General features: G+C 41.5%; 4 protein-coding genes across 13 annotated transcripts; 2 read left to right on the forward strand and 2 right to left on the reverse strand.

The window, feature by feature from the left end:
• Positions 1–1335: 1335 nt before the first annotated feature.
• LOC148166139 (uncharacterized) lies at positions 1336–8743 on the forward strand. Its single transcript, XM_088048961.1, has 6 exons — positions 1336–1426; positions 3592–3773; positions 3833–3936; positions 3999–4351; positions 4411–6908; positions 6954–8743. Exons 2-6 carry the CDS (start codon positions 3614–3616, stop codon positions 7403–7405), a joined length of 3567 nt encoding a protein of 1188 aa, XP_087905087.1. The 5' UTR covers positions 1336–1426; positions 3592–3613; the 3' UTR covers positions 7406–8743.
• A 69-nt stretch (positions 8744–8812) lies between these two features.
• Positions 8813–16515, reverse strand: LOC148166140 (protein Fe65 homolog). Of its 8 annotated transcripts, none has more exons than XM_088048880.1 (14): positions 16411–16515; positions 16284–16345; positions 12848–13032; positions 12546–12798; positions 12269–12337; positions 11813–12015; positions 11529–11766; positions 11272–11470; positions 11092–11219; positions 10710–10957; positions 10456–10664; positions 10227–10403; positions 10000–10170; positions 8813–9945 (listed from the first exon to the last, which is right to left on the reverse strand). In XM_088048880.1, exons 3-13 carry the CDS (start codon positions 13005–13007, stop codon positions 10021–10023), a joined length of 2034 nt encoding a protein of 677 aa, XP_087905006.1. In that variant the 5' UTR covers positions 13008–13032; positions 16284–16345; positions 16411–16515; the 3' UTR covers positions 8813–9945; positions 10000–10020. The 8 variants fall into 8 exon arrangements, with proteins under 8 accessions (XP_087905006.1, XP_087905009.1, XP_087905003.1 ...); XM_088048883.1 differs by having other exon boundaries at positions 10456–10658; positions 12848–13036; XM_088048877.1 differs by having other exon boundaries at positions 12848–13036.
• LOC148166141 (succinate dehydrogenase cytochrome b560 subunit, mitochondrial-like) lies at positions 14938–15456 on the forward strand. The gene has a single exon (XM_088049090.1). It carries the CDS (start codon positions 14947–14949, stop codon positions 15454–15456), a length of 510 nt encoding a protein of 169 aa, XP_087905216.1. The 5' UTR covers positions 14938–14946.
• A 49-nt stretch (positions 16516–16564) lies between the features above and the next one.
• LOC148166142 (ubinuclein-2-like) lies at positions 16565–22812 on the reverse strand. Of its 3 annotated transcripts, none has more exons than XM_088048959.1 (10): positions 22529–22812; positions 19992–20108; positions 18949–19943; positions 18816–18896; positions 18681–18764; positions 17593–18636; positions 17480–17537; positions 17355–17421; positions 17227–17292; positions 16565–16774 (listed from the first exon to the last, which is right to left on the reverse strand). In XM_088048959.1, exons 1-10 carry the CDS (start codon positions 22694–22696, stop codon positions 16743–16745), a joined length of 2712 nt encoding a protein of 903 aa, XP_087905085.1. In that variant the 5' UTR covers positions 22697–22812; the 3' UTR covers positions 16565–16742. The 3 variants fall into 3 exon arrangements, with proteins under 3 accessions (XP_087905085.1, XP_087905084.1, XP_087905086.1); XM_088048958.1 differs by having other exon boundaries at positions 17480–17546; XM_088048960.1 differs by lacking the exon at positions 17227–17292 and having other exon boundaries at positions 17480–17546.
• Between the last annotated feature and the right edge of the window lie 929 nt (positions 22813–23741).

The raw sequence follows: 23741 nt of genomic DNA on the forward strand, positions 1-23741 counted from the left end.
ACATTCAAAGAGAAGTAACATTCAAAACTAATACTGACACTACTTTAATTACATTATGTTGACCACAACCATAAAACTAAAATCACCAAGTTTAGTGACTTTAGTCGCTTGTGGAGCCATCTAACGGTAATCATAACAATTACGGTAAAGTATGCAACCAACAATTCTATGTAGTAGCTGTATTGAACAAAAATTAAAAAATCATTGATTTTCAATGAAATTTTAGTAACACCGAATGTTAATTGATGAGTGTAATTTACATAAGAAACGTCATTTGCACATGTTTTCACTTTTCGTCCAATTAAAACCGTAGTAAAAATAAAAAACTGTTTTAAGAGAAAGGAATTTTTATTCAGGCCAATTAACGCGAATCCGACCAAAAATGAATGTGAGGTCGCCGTGACGTCACATTCCGTCTTCCCACATCTATTATCCTTGCTGTTATCCTGTTACTAACGGTTCAGATATGACCGCTTTGTATGCATTCTCTCTGTTCGTCCTCGGAGCCAGATTTCAGGCTAAACGTAAATCTCGCAGATTTTGTAATTTCTGGTCTGTTTTTCTTTCAGAAGCTCCACAAATCCACTTGCTACCATCTGCATGGAATGAGTAAATTCCTCGACTTTTATTGGCTTTCAAGGCAAACTAAATTGTCTTCATTGAGTAAAAAAAAAATTGCAAGTGAACCATCGAAAATCGGGAATAAAAGAGATAAATCACGAGAGGAAAAGACAATCATAAATCTGTTAATGAGGAAGGAGAAAATCTGAAGGATAGGACTGTCGGGGATGAATCCCATCGATCTGCTGATCGTAACGTGGACGTGGGCAGAATGACGTAGCCGACTTCGAGCCAATAGCAGAAGGATGGAGTCATCGGCGTCACCTCCAATTCTGCGGCAGCGGCAAATGATTTCCCCGAATGGAGACTGACGTCAGAGGACCTCAATGGGTTACCGGGGTAACGACTGACGATGCATGCATGCAGTTTAAATGCAACTCCATCAATTAACAACCAAAAAAACTCGAAATTTTTGTCGAAAACCACCGGAGAAAAAGTGCAGATAACGGCGTTCGAAATCACATTTTTTCATTCAGTCTGCCATCTCCTACTGTCTTTGGTGATGGTCGGAAAGCTTCACCTGGCGATAATCAGTGCGATTTGAGCAGGGAAACATTGAATAGTCTTTTTAAAATTCGTATGCGTCTCGACGTCGTCGATGGCGTCGTGGCGCATGTCTGTGACGTCAAAACCGCCTCCACAGTTAGTCGGGCTTGGAAATACGCTGAGGATGTATTACAATCGGGGTTGTTGTCTGTTAATTCCGCAAAACGTGTCGCGACCAGTGAAAATGTCTGTGATAGAGTGCTATACATCGATCAGTTAAAAGTACAGAACCACCATCACCCAAGAACAACGAACAAAAGTAAGTCGGGAAAGATCCGATGGGTTGTCCATCACCGTCCATCGTGATGGGCGGGCAGTGTCCTCCATGGTACGACTTTTGACAGTTCGCAACCATGTTGTGGGATTCGTGAATGAACGGACGAAACAGACATGATGTAAAATGTAGGTGAAAGAGGAGATAGAGATAGAGAAAATACGGATCAATACGATATGCTGGATCTTGGATACCGTTGCTGGGCTGTAGACGATTCGCGACCGGCTATTTTGGCACTCCGACACGACATTTTTTGATTACATCCTGTTAACACCGGTCGGAATTACATGTTGGCGATTACGAGCGACTGATAAAAAACTGAGTGATAATTTCATTCAAGATTAGCCTGATTACTCGCCGACATGTAACTCCAATCAAAGCCAAATAACAACACTTTAATCGGATTTCCGGCGCTCCATTCATAAATCAAAGAGCGACTAATAAATATCATCCTCATTCACATCGCTGGGCATCGTCAACTGTTACGGGGTTGCGTTCAGCGTATCAAAACGTTTGATGGTATTTTTAGACGACGGTGTCTGACGCGCGTATCATATCGATTTATTTCTATATAGGTCATAGTTTAAAGAATTTTACAGATCATAGACAAGTCTGCATCCACAATTTACCAATTTTATTATCTTAATTTATAGCGACCAAAAATGGTGGATGCGCCGGGATAATTCTCTTTTAAAATCAAGAATTACAACTCATCGTGAACTTTTAATGTACAAACTGCACTCTTATCGATTCAATTTAATTATTAGGCTCTTGGGCACATCGTCAGATTGTTGCTAGGAAAGTCAGTCGGCGATTTTATCACATTTGTACAAAAATCAATGAGATTACATAAAATTGCGTAAGAAGGAGTCCTTTCAGACGAGATAAAGTTCATCGACATTACCTAAGTTTAACCTAAAAATGTCTACAAAACACATATTGATTTAGGAAAATGAGATCGAAGCTTGCCTTTACATTTGTAGTTTTCTCTCAAAAGCAGTTGCAAATCTGACTTCTTGTCGAACTTCTTGTCTAGTTTAGATTATAGTGGGCTTGTATTAAGTTTACTCTAAAAAATAAGCGAGATATCGATATCAGAAGTTTGGCATAGTTTTAGTCATGAATTTTTGCGAAAAACTGCAACTTTCGACTATTGGAAAATCTAAAAACTATTTCTTATGTAAAAAATCGCGAGAAAAACGATGCCGCAAACCGCATCTCAATATCTGAAATTGTTTCCGAGATATCGAGCCCGAATTGTTTCGAACCTTCAAAAATTTGGCCCTCTGGCGACAATCCAAAATTTTAAACGGCCATAACTCGGTTATTTGTTGACGAAATTGTTTCGAAAGTGAAATATACTATTACATAACAAGTGCGGAATGTGCGAAATTTCGCACGAGTGTGAATGTAGACTCACACGAACACTATTTTTTTCTACGATCCTCCATCACAATTAATTAATTCTCGCCAAATTTTCTGAACGCCTGATTTACACCCAAGAATTTTCGAAAATTTCCACAGAGAGTAACATCGCTCTAATGATTGCGTTGCCTAATTCATGAATAAATGAGCATAAGAATCAATATCATTAATATCTTAGCCGGGCGAATCAAGCACAAGTTTATCTCGTTCGGTATCAGTAGATCAGTTCAACAAATCAGTGAATTAACAGTGGAGTAGTGACGTAGACCTCAACATTAATAAACCAAACCGCCACATTTCGCATCAATCGATAAGCAGAGTATGTGCTAAATCCAGCACCGTGTAAATTTGCAGCATACTTCCTTAATATTATTCCGTTCCCTAGCCTATAAGCGTTCTCAACAAGTTCTCAAAGAACGATATCTCAGAATACGTGCTTGGAACCTTATTAAAGAAAGTTCACTGCGTAATATATAAATCCTGCACTACTAACTCATGAATCATTAGACGTGGAGGAATTGTAACTCGTCACAAGATCAAAGACAATTAATAAGCGAAAATTGACGATTCTCCAACATTCCATTGATCCCAACTGCTTCGCCATCTGCCGCAAAAAGTTACGACAAACAAGAAGTTTTTTCATTTTCGTCAGATCGTGGCGCGTTTAGTGAATAAATTGATTTCTAGTAATTACGACACGATCTTGTAATTTGTCGTTTTTGTAGGCTAAGAAAGAGTTGATTGATCATGCCGGTGGATGAGCGTGTGGCACGAAGTGTTGCTCTAGAGCAGGCCTACGTGCACGACGTCTACGAACAATTCTACGACAACCCCAGAAGCAAGCCCTGGCCAAAGGTGCAACAATTCCTGCAGGACTTGGAACCGGGATCATTGGTGTGTGATGTTGGTAAGATTTTTTCCACCATCACCGCGTTTTAATCGCTAATTTCTTCTGATTTCTTGCAGGTTGTGGCAATGGAAAGTACCTAAACGCGAACACCTCGATATTCAACATGGGAGGCGATAAATCGATCCGATTGACTGAAGTAGCGCGCGAAAAGGAGAACGAAGTAAGTGCGCTCACACCACTTTTCCCCGCAGGAAATTGAGCACAATTTCTTTAATGGTGCAGGTGATGGCCCTCGACAACCTGGTGTTGCCTTTCCGCGACGAAAGTCTAGACGCGGTGCTCTCCATCGCCGTGGTCCATCACCTCGCCACGACGGAGCGGAGAATCTGCGCCCTCAGAGAACTAGCGAGGGTCTTAAGAATCGGAGGGCGATTAATCATCTCAGTTTGGGCCATGGAGCAGAGCCACCGTAAGTTCGAGTCTCAAGACGTGTTGGTGCCGTGGCACAGACCTAAGCACTTGAGCACGCCGTCGCTGGAGTTGACGTCCACCACCAACACCTCTGAAGATGACTGCCTGCCGCCATATCACGCGTACACGCAGACTTCGGACAGCGACTCCAACCGGTCGATTAGGTGAGGTGGTGGTGAGTGGTGAGCCGCCTCCACCACTGGTTGAATTTTGTCGGTTTCAGGTCGAAGAAGCGAGGCAAGAACCGCCACAAGGGCCGCTCGATTGACCCCGGCCGCAGCTCCTCTCCTAGTAGTTCGAGTTTATCGAGTCCCAACGAAACTTGTTACAGTTTCGTGCGAAGAGCCATCCAGAAGTTGGCTGGAGGAAGGAGAGTCGGCGTGCATCGGCCGTGGTTTCTCGAGAGTTGGAGCACTTGTGCCAAGGAGCCGTCGCAGCAGTGTTACGACCACGACGGGTGCGAGTGTTGCGATTGTAACGAGAATATTCAAGATATTCCGATTGAGTTGAGGCGAGTTGATGAGGAGGATCAGCCGCAGCGGCGACAGACGTTTCCTTCGTCGCAGTTGATAAACGACATTTCGAGCAACTTGAAATCAAAGAGCATGACGAATATTAAGACCGCCGAAAATAATAATATAGTGAGGTCGCAATCGAGCACTCCGAAAGTCCCGGAAATCAACGTGTTGCCGGAAATTAAACCGAAAGTCACTTTAGCCAAACCCAAGTTAGTTAAGCAGAAGAAATCGATCTGTGAAGAGGATGATGAGGAGGCGCTGGATCAACCGACGGATATGAAGACGCTGATTAACAACTTGCCGGATTTTAAGGTGTTGAACACAAGACACCACCGAGGAGGAATGTTGAAGCAGCGGTCGTTGAACGAAGAGTTGATGTCCACCGATCGATTGAAGGAGAAGGAGCGGGTGCGACAGAATATCCAGAAACAAGCATCTTTGAACGAGGATTTGATTTATCAAAGACATCACACCTTCGACTCGTTCAAAGATTCGTTCTTTTCAGTTTCTACTTCGAAGCGCTTCCAATTAATCAAAACGGGTTTTACGAATAAAATAAAAAATTCCACTACGATAGAAAAGGTGACCGGGACGTCGCTGAAAAACGGCTTCGTTCGGATGTTCCAGAACTGGAAGAGCTCCGATTTGATTTCACCAACGATCCCCGAAAACGAAACAATCGACGCGATGAAGAAGTGCGTGGTGGTCGAAGAGAAGAAGGAGGGTGGCGTCACCGAACGAAGACACTCTAAAGAGGACGGGTCGGACTCTTCGAAAGACAGTAGTTTGCAAAGTGATACTAGTGTAGATTCCGAAGATTCGTTCGCTTCGGTCATATTCGTTCCGAAATCTGATCCCATGTCGCCGACTCCGCTTTCACCAGGACCCATTTCGCCTAGATTAAAAAACTCCTCAGTCCCGAACTCGCCGAGAATCAAACAATCATCGTGTCCCACCAGTCCCAGAATCAAGCAGATGCCATTGACTGTTTATCCTCTAACTAAGCAATTGAGTTCCCCGAAACCCACCACAGCCGACATCTTATCAGACAAATCAGACAGGGACCATTCGACCACGGAAAGTACAACACAACCAAGTAGTAAAAGTCTTGCACAAAAGTACTCTGTACCTCAAATACCGAAATTTAGAAGAACTAGTCTAAATTCAACTACTATAAACACCAACGTTAGTCCCGAGAAATCGCCAGTAGAAAAAACAGAAACGAGAAACGAGAGACTGAAAAAAATTAAGGAACTGTTAACGCAGAAGCCCGGTTTTGGCTCGCGCTCGACTAAGAATTACCCGATAGTTAGACACTCTTCAGTAGCCAACGGAAAAGTGGAAGCCGTCGCCAAACCTCTACCCAAACTCCTATCATTGGAGCTCTTCAACCCGGAAACGGACGATAAAGACAGCGATTCGAGTTGCGTGTCTTCACCGGATTCCATCGATAGTGTTATCAATGTGCGCACCGACACGAACAGAACAAAGTTCAAGTTTCCACCGACGAAAAACCACAAATCCATGAGTCTCCTGGAGGCGGCGGCCGACGTCGCCACCACCTTAGACGAAGCCATGGAGAAAGTCATCAAATCCAGTCCGCGGAGCAAACGAAGACTACAAACAGGCGACGTGTTGTCAATCATCCAACGAAGATACTCCACGGATACGACGCCATTGTTGAGCGACACCGGTCCTTCGTGGGATGAGGAGTGTCACCGACACCTAACAGACTTTGCTGATCGATTAAGTGAGAAGCTTCTCCAGGAGATTGATGAGTACCAGGAGAAGAGTAAGGAGCGAGCGCTGTCTTTGTCCACGTCGATCGACAACATTGATGATCCCTACATCCATCGGTTGAGTGAAGAGCTCGATGACCTGTCAAAGTTGAGTGCAGAAATCCAGAAACAAAACGAATATCTAGCGAAATTAAGTGCGAGTGACAGTTTATTCAATCGGCCGTGCATAAAGTGTAGACAGATCGAGTGCAAGTGTTACGATCGGACCAAAACGAAAGAAGCCAAAATCGATCCGAAGAAAGTGCCAGTTAGTGAATACCATAGTGCAAAAAATGACGTTTTCAAGAGGTCCCACACGAACGATTCGTTGAGTGACAACATCGATCCTTCCACCTGCAAACTGTCCGTCAGTAAAACCTGCATTAAGATGGGCACGTCCACCGACTCCTGCGACTCGGATAAAGGTAACTTTCGCGTGTTTTTACCCTTCGCTTAAGTGTGGTTTGCAGGGAGCAGCACCAACTCGATGATTTCCAGCGTGGCCACTTCAATTAACTTTGGTCAGTCAGTGGAGTCCGGTGATGGGGTGGAGAGTCACAAAGACACCAACTCAATCAGTCGATGCAGTGACGGGGGCAGCACCGCCTCGTTGGCGTCGTGTCCCGAATGGAAGACCATCAAATCCAAAACGGACCTCTCGAACTCGACTGTTAGTCTAGACAGTGACTCGTCGAAGAAACGGGAGAAAGCGACGCTGCTGAGCGACACGTCGCAGGATTCGTTGCCTTCCGACAATATCGGCGGCGAGATTACTTATCACAGATATTATCACGTGTTTAGAGAGGGCGAATTGGACCAATTGATAGAAAAATATGTAGAAAATCTCCACATTATATCGTCTTATTACGACCACGCCAGTTGGTGTATAGTTGCAGAAAAAGTGCAAGTTTGGACCATCTGACGTGTTGGAATAGAAAGGAATTTCAGTCGAAGCACAATGTACATAAATGTTCTCTTTACTATAGGCATTCAGATAGTTGCAGGCCATTCATCTTAAGCGAAGGTTGGGCTCACTTCTTGATCATGCACACGTTTGAAAATTCAATCACTTAAGTTTCTTGACTGGAATTTGTAGACTTTAGGCCTTAACCTTCCACTGTATAGAGTTTCTCATAACGCCTACCCATGCTAAGACGCCTACTTTGTTCAAAACGAACACGACTCTATTACAGTAGATTGCTAAACAATCATTTCTTTTCGATATTATAATATTTCAAGCTCAAAACCGACCTAGCCGTACTTTGTGTGTTTATGTAAAACATAGCAAAAATTAGCTCTTATATTTTTTATACTATTCAAGTATAATATGTGTAATTTATTAAACAACGATCATTTCTTAATTTCCATTAACGTTCTGTCAGTCTTAACGCGCAAACTTCCCGTCTCCAAATGTTGCGAGCGTCATGACCGAAGGCCACCTCCTCCATTGTGACGATTCGAACATTTCGTTTTAACATTCAAAGTTTATAAATCATCTCGCTCCAGAGCTGTGAGGACGCTCATCATATTTTTATCACTGTGTATAAATCCAGTCCTGACAATTCTCGAGCTCACATGTTAAAATGTGTACTGCTAGAACTGTGAATAGATTGTTACCGCATTGTAACTGTTTTCCCGCAAAATCCGCACTAGTATTTTGGGGGAAAAACAGACTTTCAAACTAGAAATCGGCCCTTTTGACACCACATCTTCCCTTGTCCATACATGTTGAATTGAAATGCTCCATATTTTTTTTCATGTACGACATGTAATGAAAACATACAATGACTTGTATAAAATAAATTATCGGCAGAAATTTTTTAAAAGAGTTCATTCTAGAAGTAGTTGGGTCAGCGCGTTGGCAAAACAACGAGATTGTTTGCCAACGCGTTCGCCAATAGTTGGAGTAAAATAGCTTTAAAGTAATCAATCTTAATTAATGCGCTATTTTTCATATCTTACGACGTATTTATAAGATGAAAAATAAACATTTTGGGGAAAATAGAATAAAACAGACAAATAATGACGATAAAAGAGATTCTTAGATTGATTAACACAGCGTAAAACTCACCCGTTTAAGTTGAGGTCTTTAAAGAGAGTATTAAACTTTGTGCCTGTCTTGTATGGTGAAAATTTTGATACTTGAGTAATATTCAACGAAACCTTGATGTGACATGTACTTCACTCTATGAATCATTAAAAACTACAAACTAAATTTGCATTTGACTTGTTGTGTTTAATAAAAATATACTCAAATGTTGTCTCCGTGTTTACTTTCAAGCCCAAGGAATCGATCAAAGGACGTGAAAAGGAGAAAAGTCGACGAGTATAAATAAGAGTATGCAATTTATTGGACAATTGTTGTAATAAGGAAATTTTACATTAACCGTCTTGAAACTACTATAGTCTGGCGTATTTACATTACAAGCGAGTGAAATCAAAGAATGCAGACTACCCAACAGTGATGGAAACTACGCGTTCATTGCATACATTCATTTTTTATAAAAATATTGTAGTAAACAAATATCTATATGAGATAAAATGTCACTTTGCATGAAGGCATTGAGAAAATCAAGAGAAAAGGCGAGTGCAAATAGTAGGCGCTGCATTTTTCAACACAGTTAAACAAATAACATGGTTGTAAATTTCAGAGCCTACTTAGACGAAACGTGCGTTTCCGGCAAGATTTGCACATCGGCCTCTGGAAAAGATCCAAGCTGGAAACAAATGTACGTCACCTATAAGAACATGAAAGGCATATTAGTATTTACAACAACATTGCAATAGTTCTCTCAATGATACCGTCAAGACAATGTTTCTGAATTTTGATTTTAACATGTCAGTATTGTCTTGGTTGTGGAAACGAGCCGCCATTGAGGGATGTGTATTGTCCACGCTTTGCACAAACTGCCAATAATATTTCCAAGGCTTGATAAGCAAGCGTACAGATAGTCAGATTCGAACTTTATAAAGTGACCAACTCTTTGATCAAAGACACCAAGACACTTTTTTGACTACATGAGTTATTTACAAGCGTTTGAAAACAAGCCGATAAAAGAACACAGTTGATCACCTTACAACAGCTAAAACATACATGTAGGCAGAGTAACTAACATACTAAATATGAGAGACTCTCTTTTGCAAACTATCTAAAGAGGCTCACGTGCGCCCGTGTTTGCTTTTGCCTAATCTATCATATTTAGAAGCATCAGTTTCTTAGTGCGTTGTGCTAGCCTGTTACAGCAATTGACAAACATACGTGTTCAACTACGTCACGAGTCAGTTAGTCTTAACACAAATTTTGTACAGTTTGGTTTAATGAGCCGAATCGCAGCTAGCGAGGTGAAGATGCTTCATTTCCAACATAGGAGACAGAAGAGAAGTGATGTATTTCTGTGTTAGTGGAGACTGGAGATGTCTATGTTTGATTACTTCGCGTTCCACAGGCAAGAGGCACAGCTCCTTAAATTACAATTTACTTCAAACTCCTTCAACAAAGAGCAACGATTAGAGTACCTGCAGAGATTTGACCGTATCTCAAGAGTCGCTACTTTTACTTTTTCTTCCTGTCAGAGAGCCTACGATGGATTTCAGTGCCGCACCGATGCTCTTGCCGGGAGTGTGCAAGTTCGAGTTGCTCCGCTCGAAGCCTTGCGGGTGCGCATCGAGACATTTCTGATATCTCAACTGGAGAAGAACAAATTTATGCAGAGAGCGCCAAGCTTACTTGATTAGTCACTCACCTTACAGGCGGCCTCGATCGTCTTGCACAACGCCCCCGAAGACGGCTCGCAGTAAAACACGTGTGCGACAAAAGTGTCCTGTGCGGTGTGCATGATAAACGCACAATGCTTTATAACTCTGCCTATGCCTAAAAATGATAAGTATCTAACCCGACATTCGGCAATGAGCCGATCGTCCTAAAACACCACCAAATTTAATACGAAAAAAAATTTAAGAAAATTAACTCACGCTTGGATTCTGGATCGAAATCATCGACGGCGCCACCGCGACATTTACACATTGCCATTGTTCGAGTGGAACCGTCGCCACAAGTCTATCAATGGCCTCATTCAACACTTCCATTCCGGTGGCTTGTGAGACTTGAGTGGTGCCCAAATATTGAGCTCTGAGGACTTTTTTTGGTTCTTCCATTGGTGTCGGAAACGACTGGGCTAAAGCTTGAGATTAATGTGACGAGCAAACAATTGAATTGACAGACTTACTAACTAAACATTGACCGTTTCGGGTGAGTCGTCGATGCTCCGTCGGCAAGTTTGTGGGTCGAGTGGCTAACGTTCGCCCGTTAATATCAATCGGTTTAGCCAAGTTTTGTTGCAAGCTTCGTTCTATCATAATTTTTTTACAGATGTCTCGTAGGGTGTTGGCGATGGTTCGAGCGGGCATGTCGCAACGGAAAACGTGACACATGTGCTTCCTGGTGCTTCTGTCACGAGCCACATAGGCAAAGTCCCTGAAATTCAACGTGAGGAAGTGACTAGGGAAAATTAAACAGTGATCATTCATACCTCTCCCTGTTTAGAGACAGCAAAGAACAAAGAAATAAGTGTGAAACAAACGCAAGGATTGAGTTATTAGAAGTCTTACCTGCCGTTGTCGCGCCCCACTCCCCACACCCGAATGGTGTGTATCGGCTGAGTATTTAAAACAGTGAGATTCTCCGGATCGATCAACTTCAACGCTCCTTCGTCCAGATCCATGAACAAATCTTTTCCCTGTAAACAAAACGTCAACTCCCTGTTAACGTCATCCTCCAAAAGGTCTTACATCTCCCCATCGCCCTACCACATCCAACAGATCGTTCTTTCCAACCGACAAATCAACGATGCATTTATTTACAGCTTTACTACTCCTTTCAGGAGTCAGATCTTCCTCGGCTATTTCCACCCACCCCAACGACCTCACTGCGAATCTAATGGGTCTTTCCCTGGACTCCTGTTCGGGCTTCGACGGATAACTTCGCCTCCTGAATAAAAAAACAAAACAAATAAACTGAAGAGCGGTAAGGTGAGGGAGACACTCACTTGAAAGAGACGTCATTTTTTCTCTTGCGATCTTCAGCTTCTAGATCTAGAGCCGAACTGGTACTGCTCCTGGTCACGGAGCCGATGCTGTTGTCGAAACTCAACATAAGAATGTCGTTTTCCTTGTTGATGTTGTTTTTTGAGTCGGCTCTTTCCGATTTCTCGTGCTCTGGTACGGTTGGGACTTGGCGTTGGATCGTCCCGCTCTTTATGTGCCAGTAGTAGGGGCCATCGTTATCTAAATAAAAGCGAGTAGAATCCGCCATTTTGTGCGATTGGTTTACCTTCGTGTTTTTCCCATCCCGGCGGTAAATCCGTGTCGTCCACGCTCTCCTTATCCGGCGAGTATATTTCAATTTCTTCGGGACACTTTTGATTCTTTTTCTTCACGGGAACGGCGTACAAATCATTGTTAAGCTCTCCAGGTATGTGGGGAACGCCTTTCTCTTGGTGATTGTCCTTGTTTTTCGCCGCTTTTTCGCTAATACTAAAATATACAGGAATTGTAGTGGCGCTTTGGCCAGACGTTAGAGCGTCACAGTAAGTATTTTCGTTTGACATATGGGATGTGTTTCACATAAAAGAAATGACTGAGGACTGGGTTGAATCGGGTGTACTTTCAATTTTGATTAATGATCAACAAAGCGTAAAACGAAACCATAAAAATGTAAATGTTTGATATGATGTGCTTAATGGATTCGTTAGTACGAGATGATAGCAAAGAAGAGAGATAAACCTACTTATCTCGCGGGGATCGAGATTCGCTGTTATCCATGAGGAACATTGCATTGCCGTTGCGTTCATTACCCCTACAACAAACAAATTTGTCAATGATCTAGACGGCTTCTTGCGATTGAAGTTCTACTTCGAGCTACTGTGAACAAAAAAAGGCACACCATATCGACAACACCATCGAGCTTCACTACTTTAGCTCCACGATGTTTCCAACACATCAACCCATGAGAAAATTTCGTTTCATCCCATCAATCAATGCCAAAAATCTCTTCCAATCAATACCTTTTATTGTCATTGATGTTTGTCAACGGCCCACCGGTGATATCCACACCCATCGTCCCGATATCCAGAGCCGCGTACGCCTTCCGTCCAGAACTCCCCAACAGCGGCTCCTTAATACTCCGTCCGATGTTACAAATGTCGTCCAATTCCTGATAGATATCCTCGTAGATATTCGTGTTTGAATTTATAGCATCGTCGATGCGGATGGGGTCTAAATGGTAGTTTGGATTCTCGTAACTGAGAAGACCGTTTTCTGAAGAAACACGAAATGATGAAGGAACCGGGAGAGTGAGGGGACTCACCGAGAAATATGTCCTCTTCTTCGTGTGCTGCATGAGCCGTGAGAGCTGCCATGCTCTGGACTAGAGTAAGCAAGGATGAATACGGACTACGGGAGTCCGAAAGACGAGTAAAATTTACGTGGAGACCAAGAGGCGCTTTGTGGAACTCGCCACACAACATCCCCGAGCAGAACTACCATTCCTTTCTACCTGAAACAAAAGAGGGGAAAACTTACCACCAATTTACAAAATTTGATAGTTATTTAACGTTCACGATCGTCTTTTGTACCCCAAAGTCTGATTCACACAACTCCCCATTGCAACGGTTGCAACAGGAACGAATTACACGTCAATTTTGAAATTTGTGAGCTTGAATGGACATTGCAACCTGAACCAACTGTGAATCATGAAAATATTTCATTTTTTGAGAGTTTTTTAAATTCCCACACGTTTTCTTAATGCAGGTGACCCAGAACTTGTAACCCAGAGAAAAAAGACATTTTGAAGGCAACAATTCTGAACAAAATTTTTTTAAATCGGTAACTATGGACAAATACATCATTCATTGGTCTAGTTGCCTAGAATATTTTACTCCATCTCTAGAAAAAGCTTCCGGATTGGTTGTTAATTTTTTTATCCTTTCTCGAATACCTGTAAACTGTATCAATTTTTGTTTTGAAATTTACCATGTGTATTGCTGTTGGCACCCTTGCTTTATGGATCATGAGTTCTGGGACACCCTGTATAAATAAAGTTAACGTGAAAGGTCAAGGTGAGTTATTTCTGCCATTGGTGACATTTGGTATAAAATTGGGATTTACGGAGCGTAATTAGTTGGCCTTTATAGGTACTAGAGGAGTTCCAACACGGCGAATTAAAACTCATTTCGTAAATCAATATAGTCTAGTCGACTAGTCTCATCCTTGTTTCTGTGCGAAAAAAGGGCAAGAATATAGAATTTCGTCCTTCAACAAGTCAGGAAAAAAAAGAGAAAATCCACAGGTCGTCTGGAAAAAGTGATTATAGGTTATGGAGAGGTGCAATGGCCAATTTTGAAGAAGAAGCAAAGACGCCTCTTCATCTTTGTCCGATTTCCGCACTTTTTCCATCTTCACGCTCCGTGTAAGAAAAGCAAGTGTTGTTCATAATCCTGGTCTCTGAATAATAAAGGGAGGGTTCGTGTAAAATTTTTCCAGGGGGTTAATCGAAACACGCAGACAAATTTAGAAGGAAATCGATCAATGTCCGACCCAAGGAAACAAAGCCTCGACTGAAAATCTAATTAAGAATTTTTCGAGCAATTCTATCGACTCGAACGACCCGACTAATTAGCGATGGGTTCATATCCCATATGTGGGCCAAACCGTCCGAAAACTCGCACTTACCACCTCCGCACCCTTGCAATGCAAACTGGGAAAAAGCCTCCACTGCTCGCATTAATTTCCACATAAATTTTAATTATGTTCAATGGACACAAACACAGGAACTTGCGCGTGTCGCGACCACCTTACGGACTTACGGGCGGAGTGAGGAAGTGGCGCTGTCGGTATGGAATATACTTGCTTTACCCCGCGCATCCCTTAGACTGTGCTATTGATTTTTCGATTGCCACCGGCCTCGAAGCTCGCTACAGAAAAATCTACTATATTAACAATTACTTGGAACTATTCAAATATCCCACAAAAGGCTATTTTCGAAAAATGGGTCTATTGGGGGAACCCCGCATTGATTTGTCGCGTTACGTGACTAATACCTATCCCAATGACGAACGCAAGGTCAGGACGAGGGGCGCCACTAATCACGTAAGATATGCGGATAGGAAGTGCACCAATAAAGGCTGGAATGGTCTATTCAGACCTTAGGGCAATCGGAGGGGCTTGAACGCGACACCGCAATACTTAAAATTACGCACCCGGTGCTTGGGATGCAAGACGGACATTGAACACTCTTTTATCGAATGAAACCAAGACGTTTTATTTTATTGTTATTGTTACGGGAGAATTAAACCCCAAATATAAAACCAACGAAGAAATTACGTAACCTGGAAAATCTACCAAAAGAGGATCCAGTCGCTTGTTTAATTCGTTAGCAACCCAGTGTTTGACAATTTCACAACAAAGATGTTGTCAATGTTCAGGTTATCCAATCGCCACGCCCTCCGCCAAATGGTAAAAAACGACTTTTTCTCCCAAATCCGCCCCGTCACACTCAAAGTCCAACCTGCACCGACCCCCAAACAAATGGGGCATGATGAACGCAACATGAAACTAGGAAGACCGCAGTCGCCACATTTGACTATCTACGCCCCCCAGATGACTAGCTTGTTGTCAATTTCACATAGAGCCACAGGGATGGTTATGGCCGGTTACACGATTCTTTTTGGAGCCTCTGCTCTTCTTCTTCCTGATAGTATTCCCAATTATTTGGATATGTTGGAGGGGGTGAATAATGTTATCATTCTTGGGGTTAAATTTTGTTTGGTTTTTCCTCTGGCTTATCATTATTGGAATGGAGTCCGACATCTATTGTGGGATTTTGGGAAGTTTTTGAATCTTAAGGATGTCTACGTCACTGGATATGCGATGTTGGCTGCAACCTTTCTGTCTGCGGCGGTGCTCACCGTTTTGTAATTTTTTTCTGGATTCATAATTACAGTGTTTCTAAAACCGCCAAGATTTTCTTTTATTCAGAAGAATTACGCTCAACTAAACGTACAAAGACCTAAGAAATGCAACAGAATTTGAAGAAAAGAGAGATTAGACAATTTCTCGTCTTGGGGCACTTTCTTCAAGAGTAAACCCCATTTTTGGAATAGAAATCGGCAAAGCTATTCTACGGTTTCAGTGACCTTATTTGGAGATCAATATCAATATTTTTGCACACAAAATATTCAAGTATGTCGTCCAATGAATGATAAATCTTCGAAATCAATAAAACTTGACTGCAATTTCGCTTCAAAACCGAACGTGAAACTACAAAGACAATGCAAATTGCACTCATTTACAGTTTGCAGGATCATGCTAGTCTTAATTAGCACCGAATTAAAACCGGAACGGGAACGTGAAGTCATCAATTATATTTAACTACTATTAGGGCCGCTTAAAATTGTGTTCTGAATGGAGCACTTACTTTTGTAAATATATTTTTAAAACGGTAGAATTATCGAAAAAGTGTCGTTTTAAGGGGGCCCTACTAGTAGTTGTTTAAATAAGCGGTGTTTTATGAAACCTTTCACTTTATGGAGATGTGATTCATCTAATCCGTTATAATTGGATTAGACACCTCATAATCAAATTGGGGTCCAAAACAAAAAATGTTTCGATTTATATTTCCGGATTAATCCACTTCCGTTTAGCCGCATTAAGGCAATTTTGTTTATGTGATTTCCGGCTTGAATTTCGGCAAAACTGTCTTGAAATCGGAAAATTAAAAGGGAAAAACGAAACGATCGACTTACCTCCCCTTTTGAAGAAGCGATTTTCTTTGGTGAGCTCCCATCGCTCTATCGTCGTTCTTCACCTACACGTTCAATGAAACAGAATGAGTAAATCGATATTAGACGCAATTTCACGTACAATACTCACAAATAAAGCGGAATTATTAATAAAAACTATTAACCTCTTGAGCACACTTGACTGACAAAACCAAATAAATTTATGAAACAAAAGGCGTTCCGATGTTGGTACACCTGTGGTAAACGTCAATATCGCACCAAAGCGGGAAATTCAAAAGCGGTCGTATTGGTAGAAAATATATTTCAGAAATCACAATTTATTACAAATTTACAATAAAAATAAATTACAAAATTAATAATTACAAGGAATGAATCCATAAATCTTTCTACAAAATGAAGACAAATAAACTTTATAAAAGTTGGCAGTACAATACATCTTCAGAAAATAAGTTACGACTTCCTCTAGCTATTTCTGTTGAAATTTGGTGCTGCAGCTGAAATGAGAGTTTAATAAGTGGTTATCTATAGTCGTAGGGTTTTCAGAAGGCCAAAGGAGTGCAAATAAAAGCATAAAGAGAAAAGACCTAGTCCTCGGAATCTACTCTCAGTTGACTCAATTGAGAAGAATTGAGTCACGTGCTAGAATGTAAGGAAGAGGTCAGTCTGGGTTTAGTTGCAGTCAGTAAAAACAAAAAAACTAGCGTTTGGAAATCAAGGATGCAAACAGGGGAAACGGTGAGAAAATTTCACTTTTCTCCTCAAAATTTCCCCGAGACTATGTACAGGTATCTTTAAATAGTTAGCCACACTCGATGTTACTATAACTATCACCATTCGCAAATCCACAAAATCAGGCACATATATTTATAAAACTACAACGGAAACCAAATAAGTGTGCCTGATCCAAATCAACACCAAAATCAATAAATATTTGCACACCTCATACCTTCTTTTGAATATCCATATTGAGTGAGTAAATTAGCAAACATATCATCCAATATGCTATAAGTACCTAATGGACAAAAACGAATAAGTGACAACAAAACGAGACGATCACACTGTATATAAACTTACCTGATTGTTGGGCAGAAGGGGTACTTTTGTGACCGTTGGAACTCTGTGTATAATTATTATTTGCACTCTAAAAATGAGAGATTACCAACACATTTTGGGGGTTTCCCCGCTTTTCCAATACCAACCTGAAAGAATTTATCACCGGGAACCGCACTGGGCCCACTACTCGTAATGTGTGGATACCTATCAATACTACAATTAAAACAATTTCGAGAAAACCCCACGAGAAAACTCAGACCTGTTGTAATTCTTGTTGGAATTCGAAGAATATTGCGATAACGTATAAAGCTGCTTCTGGAACTCCTCTTGAAACGACGTCGTATTATAATCACTTTTGTTATAATCGTATCTCTGCATCGTGCTGCTATTCTCGTTGTGAGCCGACTTCGGGGCGAAACTCTTATTCACTGCGATCACCGAGACTGCAGAGCTCGTCGGCGACGGATCGACGCACTTCTTCGGAGACGACATCTTCTGCAATACTTTCAAATTTTCCATGACTTTCTGGATGTCGTCGCTGGCTTTCGATTTCGGGGGGTCCACTTTCGAGTAGCTTGGGGTGATACTCAGATCGTGGTGTTTCGATACGTGGGCGATCGGATCGGGGATCATCGGACTGATTGTTTTTTCCCTTTTCGGGTGAGGTTTCGGTTCGCATTTCACTTTGTCGGATAAGTCGATGACTTGGCAATAATTATCGTCGTGAAACTTGTCTTTACTCGGACTAAAACGTTCATTGTCTAAAATTATAACACTATCGTCACTGATTAAGTTCAATGTCTGCTCTTTTTTAGTCACGGAAGGCTTAAGTAACTCACTCGCAGGTTTCACTTTTAGTTTTACTTCCACTTCTTTCTTCGGCGACGCCGGAGTTGTATCACATGGTTGCGACGCTTCTGGCAGTGGTTTCATTGACAAATTTATACTAGTCTCATTTGTTTTACTAACTGTCACCTCGTTTGTTACACTAACTTTATTTTCACTTTTGAGAGTGGAAACTATCGGCGTTATTGATAAGTTACTATTGTTAAAGCTTTGTGGAAGATTCTTCACTGTTGCAGGCAAGGCCGATGGAGACGCCCCGTTACTCAACAGCCGTTTGGGATCGGCGTACATCGTGTAAATCTTATTCAAGGCGTTCATGGACATCCAACCTTCAGGCCACAGAACTTGGATTTCTGTTTTGAGGAATGCGGTCATCTGACTGTCCAAAACTTCCTTACTCTTCCCTTCCAGCAGGAGGCAGCGCTTTTTCAACATCAGAATGTCCTTCAGTTGTTTCCTACAAAGAAAAATTAGTCTCTGGTCGCTGATTAACAAACTCACTTTGTTATGTCGTTCCATTGGAAACGACGTTTGGGCATCCTCAGGGACTTGTTCTCTTCGTTATCCACGCTTTCTTGAGAAAACCTACAAGAAACATTTAAACTTCCCGCCTTACTCTCAACTCTCTCAACTTACTTCTTCTGTATTATCCGCTGGCTTTCTTTTTCGTAGTTTTCCAACAAACTCGGCATGATTTTCCCCACTTCCGTTTTCAATCTGGAAAAAAACAATCAGTGCCCGCCTCTTTTGTGGTCTTAACAGTTCGTACCCCACTAGAAGACTCTTCAGTTTCTTCTGTTCATCATCCAGCACCAAAATCTTCGCCCGTCGAATCAAACTCTCCATCTTGCACTTTAGAATAGTCGCCAGATGTTCGTACACCTTCATTTTCGACGGTTTTCCCAGACACTTGCACCTTCTCTCCATCTTCAAAATAAGCAAATTAATCTCACTGGGAAAACTGCTCTTCCCGTCCAAATTAGCCTGATCCGCCGCAGTTTTAATCGCACCAATCACGCTTAAGATTTCCGCAGGCAAATTCTCCGGTAACTTCACTTCAGTTTTCGCTCGCGTTAAATTATCACGACTAGATTCCCCGTCTGACGAAGAATTGACGATAATTTTCGGCGTCGATTCGCTTTTCGGATCGTCGACTGAACCTTTGACCACCGATTCTATAACATCCGTGACGTTTGATATGGACATGTTCTTCTTCTCCTTGTCTTCCTCTGAGGTCGCGGTACGATTGAGGTCCTCAGGAATGGTCATATTCAAATCCTCGCGTTTTTCCCTCAACAACTCCTTGACTGTCTTCTTCTGCGGGTCCAACAGTCGCCTCTTCTTGATGTAGATTTTGTTGTTCTGACCGAGAAGTTTCTTCTTGAGGGATGATTGGAGGCCGTTGCCGCCATTCTGCAGTTTCCGCTTCTTTTCACTGTGGTTTTCCGCACTCTCAGTCTTATTTTCTCTATCAGTCTCGTCGGATGATTCAATAACTCTCTTTCGACTAGTCGCTTTCCTTGAACTCTCGTCGTCCGAAGAGCTTGACGAAAAATCTGAATCCGCCTCGTCGTCCGTTTTGAACTCCAAAGCGCCGCTGTTGATGTAAAAACCTCCGTGCAAAGTCGTGACGTTCTGTGGAATCATCTCATCGTATCCATCGGTGTTATCAATAAAGGAGTCGGATTCGTCGTAGCCCATGCCGATGTCGGCGTAGTCGTCCTTGCGACCCTTTCGCTTCTTCTTGTTGGTTGTACCAATTCCCTAAAAATCACAAGTTTCAATGGGGGCCACGCTCAGGGTGCCACTTACGTATTTTTCTTCCATTTGGCGCGCGATTCGTTTGACGTCGTCGTCATCGTCCCCGAACTCTTCCAGGCGAGCCATTCCGTTCAGGGGACCTCCCATCTCTTTATTTTTACCCAATTTCTGGAAAAAATCTCGTTATCAAACAGCTGTCAGAGTTGTAAAACGGCAATGATGGGTTTGTGGTAAAGGGGGAGTGGTAAATACAGGCTGGAGGGCACTGCGTCGTGGTAATAAACGGTCATTTTGGACACGAAACCCACATGCTCTACAGGCTGTCCCAGAACTCATGACCCATAGAGCAAGGGAGGGTGTCGACAGCAATACAGATGGTAAATTTCCAAACGAGAAATGATTAAGTTTCTTAGTATTCAAGAAAGAATAAAAAATTATCAACCAATCCCAAAAGCTTATTTTAGATTCGTTTCCTAGGCAACAAGAGTGTAATGTTCACTTGACCAATGGAGGATAGTGTGTGTCCATAGTTACCGATTTTCAAATTCTGTTCAACTTCCCGATTGGTTATCGCGTTTTTGTCTTAACTCGATTATTTTTTGAGCTAGAAAATTTTTGTTTCCATATTTTGGTTCAGAATTGTTGCCTCCATAAACATTTTTTCTCTGGGTTACGAGTTCTGGGACACCTGTATAACAAGTGAGACTCAGAAGAAGTTGCGGTTGGTAATACTGTGAGTATCTTTGACACTTCTAAGATCGAAATGTCAAATCTGTCAGGGATACCAACCCGCAGTAACTTTCACAGCTTCTTTTGATAAATTATTCCGGAACGAAAAAATGCCCGTTTCAAAACTTGACCTGTATAATTTCCTTGGCGAATCATTTATAATTTATTCCCCACTGTCTGTCAGTCCGTAAAAGGGTTTTTCACCCCAGCAGGGTTGATAATGATCAGTTATCGAAAGGAAAAACAATTAAATTAAACTTCTTAAGCTTGAACACAAAACAAAGTTGGCAACATGTAAAAAATGAGATTAGCAGTTCCGTATTGATTTAAAAATGCAAATCCGGATAAATTTGTGTGACACGCTCTTCCGGTGTAACACTAACATCATATCAGGTAAATTAAAAAAAAAACTAGTAGACTGTGACGAAACTCGTGCGGCGTTGAAATTTTGTTTTTTTTTCTAATTAGTAATTCATTTTTTTTTTTAACTGCTGAGTATAAAAATGCAATGACGTCATATCGAGAGATCAAATAAAAACTCATCCTCAGTGACCTTTGAAATTTCACAGCGTGTCTTAAATTGCCACTTTGACAAATAATGGAAAGCAAAACGACGTGTTGTGGTTATTTTTTCATAAGAGAACTTTTTGTAATATAAATCAAACATAACAGCGTTGTCAAAATCGTTCATTAATTAAAATTTTCACAAAATTTTCAGTTTGACAACGTCAAATTACTTGACAGAAACAAGAGACTGTTCCTTCAATCAAAGACATGACTTGAAATTTCAAAGCCAACTGATGAGAATGAGTTTTTATTTGATCGTTAAATAAAACTACCAACATGTAAAACAAAAAAAAAAGAATTGAATAATCACGGCGCTCATCAGAAATATAAATGTAACGCAAGTCCGGTCCTGCGTTGAACTTCCACAATGATTTCCGGTTGTGCTTGTTTAACTTGCAGCGATAAAACATTAATAAATTACGGAAAGTAAAATTGAAAACAAAAATACCGCACGTGAATCAGTCGAATGAATGGACGCCCGTAAACAGTCGTTCCATAAGGACGAGATTCGAGTGCTGCTAGCGGTTGTGTTGTGGACATCTTCTTTACGTTCTGTACTCCTGATATTTGCGCGCGATATTCCTGATAGTTTTTAACTTTTCCCACTGAAATGATTAATTAAAATATTTTATTTATATTGGGAGGGTCCGCACTATTTACTAGCGAATTATAAAAAAAAAACTCGATAAAAAAAACAAGAGTAGTTTTAGGGAAATCGATGAGATTTTCCTAAATTGACACAGACACGGGTGTTTATTAATAGAAAGGTGTTGAACACGATTAAAAATAAAATGCGGTTTGATGAAATCGGTAATAAATAATAAAATGTCTTGGAAAGTGTGCATGAGTTGGTCCGCATTTCCGCGCGCTCACCTCCGCGAAGAATGGCACAAGAAAAAAGCCGATAAATAGAACCAGGGCACGGCTGCCAACATTCTTAAACGAAAAACATCAATTACATGAACAAATGAAAGTCGTGCGACTCGGTTACACTGCAACGGGGCTATCATAGTTGGCCTAGGCCTGGTCTCGTGATCGATCCCCGTCAGGGAGGTGCCCACGTCGGCACCCCACAGGGCCACAAATCGCCGAGTCCGGCCCCGGCCACCGTGTCCTTTTTTTGTAATGCATACCCTTCAAATATGGCGACGAATGTAAGCTACATAATTAAGGCGATGTGGGGCCGCGTCGCCCGACAGCCCCCACGTTGGGCACACTCGCCACACTGGCAGTTTAGCGAGGAGAAGGCTCGTGGGCTTTGGCGGAACTTGGGCGGACATTGAATGGGTTACCTTTGCAGAAGCAAGTTCATCTTTATAGTTGTATTCCGGGCATGTGTCTTCGGTGGACTCTGGGAGAACGATTGATATTCGGATGGTTTTGCGGGGCTCTTTCGGTGACTTGTCCGTGTCTTTTTGGGATCCTAATGGGATTAACTGGGCACGTTTTATTTCTGACATTATTTCTAAAGCACAAACGAGTCAATATCACACCACATTACTATTTCGCTCCAACATGTTTAAACACACTACCTCAAACAAACCAAGAATGCCAGTTGTCAGATGCGTGCGCACTTCACTGCGCACCGGTTGACATTTAACATATGATGTAGAAATTCGCAAAGAAGGAGCGGAACTTGGATAAACAGGAATCTGCAATCGCATTATCTCGACAAACACTCCACAGATGACGCTATAAAAATTAAAAATTTAAGGTCACTAGATGAAAACTTCTCTTTTGTAAGGTAGCGCTATTGGCCTTGAGTATTAAAAATTTTAATAATATATTTAATATTTCAAACACGAATAACTTGGATATGTTTTGTTGTTTGTGTACCAACCCTGTTTTATGATACGTCAGTAGGATTGTCAAAAAGCAATTTTAGAATTTTGTTCGAATTTGTGGAGTTTCTAAATGAACAAATATTAATTTTTTGTTTTCCCCAGAGCTAAGTAAAGTCCGTTTTTTTTTATTAAAAAAAACACCAACACCGCACTCTCCCACCACTTTACAACCGGCAACGTCGTCGATGGTGACTTTTTGGTGATAAAATCAAATAGGTTAGCTGCCTAATTGACAATTTGATTACACAAAACGGCCTTTCAGGCTGTGCCGAGTCTTTTCACTATTAAATAATTTGATTTGCAATCCTACAGGCTGTAAAAGAAACGTTTTTAACGGAAACACTGCCTAATTTTCAGAAATGTCAAAAATTTGACAACTATTTTCTCACCAAAAATCTCTCTAGGCAACGTTGCCGGTTGTAATGCAGGGGAAAATTGCGGTGTGGGTGGTTTTTAAAAAAAAACGGACTTTAAGTAAATAATTTGACATTATGTCGATGTGTGGTTTTTATTAATTTCATGAGAAAGTAGATTAAGTGTGGATACATGCTGGCAGTAAATTTGTATTGGGCACTTCTCCATGCAATATGAAGTCTGAGAATGAAGTCTGCTCAAATTCAGTTCATGCATGCAAACAAATGGCTATTACACTTCTTGGATC

Source organism: Gnatocerus cornutus, unplaced genomic scaffold (genome assembly GCF_029298725.1).
Source record: "Gnatocerus cornutus isolate USDA-ARS CGAHR unplaced genomic scaffold, icGnaCorn1.1 ctg00000023.1, whole genome shotgun sequence".
NCBI lineage: Eukaryota > Metazoa > Arthropoda > Insecta > Coleoptera > Tenebrionidae > Gnatocerus > Gnatocerus cornutus.

What these genes read in the sequence shown, in the direction of transcription:
- LOC148166141 (XM_088049090.1), top strand. Translation starts at nt 14,947, where the DNA reads ATGTTGTCAATGTTCAGGTTATCCAATCGCCACGCCCTCCGCCAAATG.
- LOC148166142 (XM_088048958.1), bottom strand. Translation starts at nt 22,696, where the DNA reads ATGTCAGAAATAAAACGTGCCCAGTTAATCCCATTAGGATCCCAAAAA. An exon ending in CAGCGGATAATACAGAAGAA is followed by an intron (nt 18,765 to 18,815) that starts GTAAGTTGAGAG and finishes TGTTTCTTGTAG; the next exon opens with GTTTTCTCAAGAAAGCGTGG. An exon ending in ATATGGATATTCAAAAGAAG is followed by an intron (nt 16,775 to 17,226) that starts GTATGAGGTGTG and finishes CTCTCATTTCAG; the next exon opens with CTGCAGCACCAAATTTCAAC.
- LOC148166140 (XM_088048880.1), bottom strand. Translation starts at nt 13,007, where the DNA reads ATGTTGTGTGGCGAGTTCCACAAAGCGCCTCTTGGTCTCCACGTAAAT. An exon ending in TCTCGATCCCCGCGAGATAA is followed by an intron (nt 12,016 to 12,268) that starts GTAGGTTTATCT and finishes TGTATATTTTAG; the next exon opens with TATTAGCGAAAAAGCGGCGA. An exon ending in AAACGGTCAATGTTTAGTTA is followed by an intron (nt 10,665 to 10,709) that starts GTAAGTCTGTCA and finishes ATTAATCTCAAG; the next exon opens with CTTTAGCCCAGTCGTTTCCG.
- LOC148166139 (XM_088048961.1), top strand. Translation starts at nt 3,614, where the DNA reads ATGCCGGTGGATGAGCGTGTGGCACGAAGTGTTGCTCTAGAGCAGGCC. An exon ending in CGCGCGAAAAGGAGAACGAA is followed by an intron (nt 3,937 to 3,998) that starts GTAAGTGCGCTC and finishes TTAATGGTGCAG; the next exon opens with GTGATGGCCCTCGACAACCT. An exon ending in GACTCCAACCGGTCGATTAG is followed by an intron (nt 4,352 to 4,410) that starts GTGAGGTGGTGG and finishes TGTCGGTTTCAG; the next exon opens with GTCGAAGAAGCGAGGCAAGA.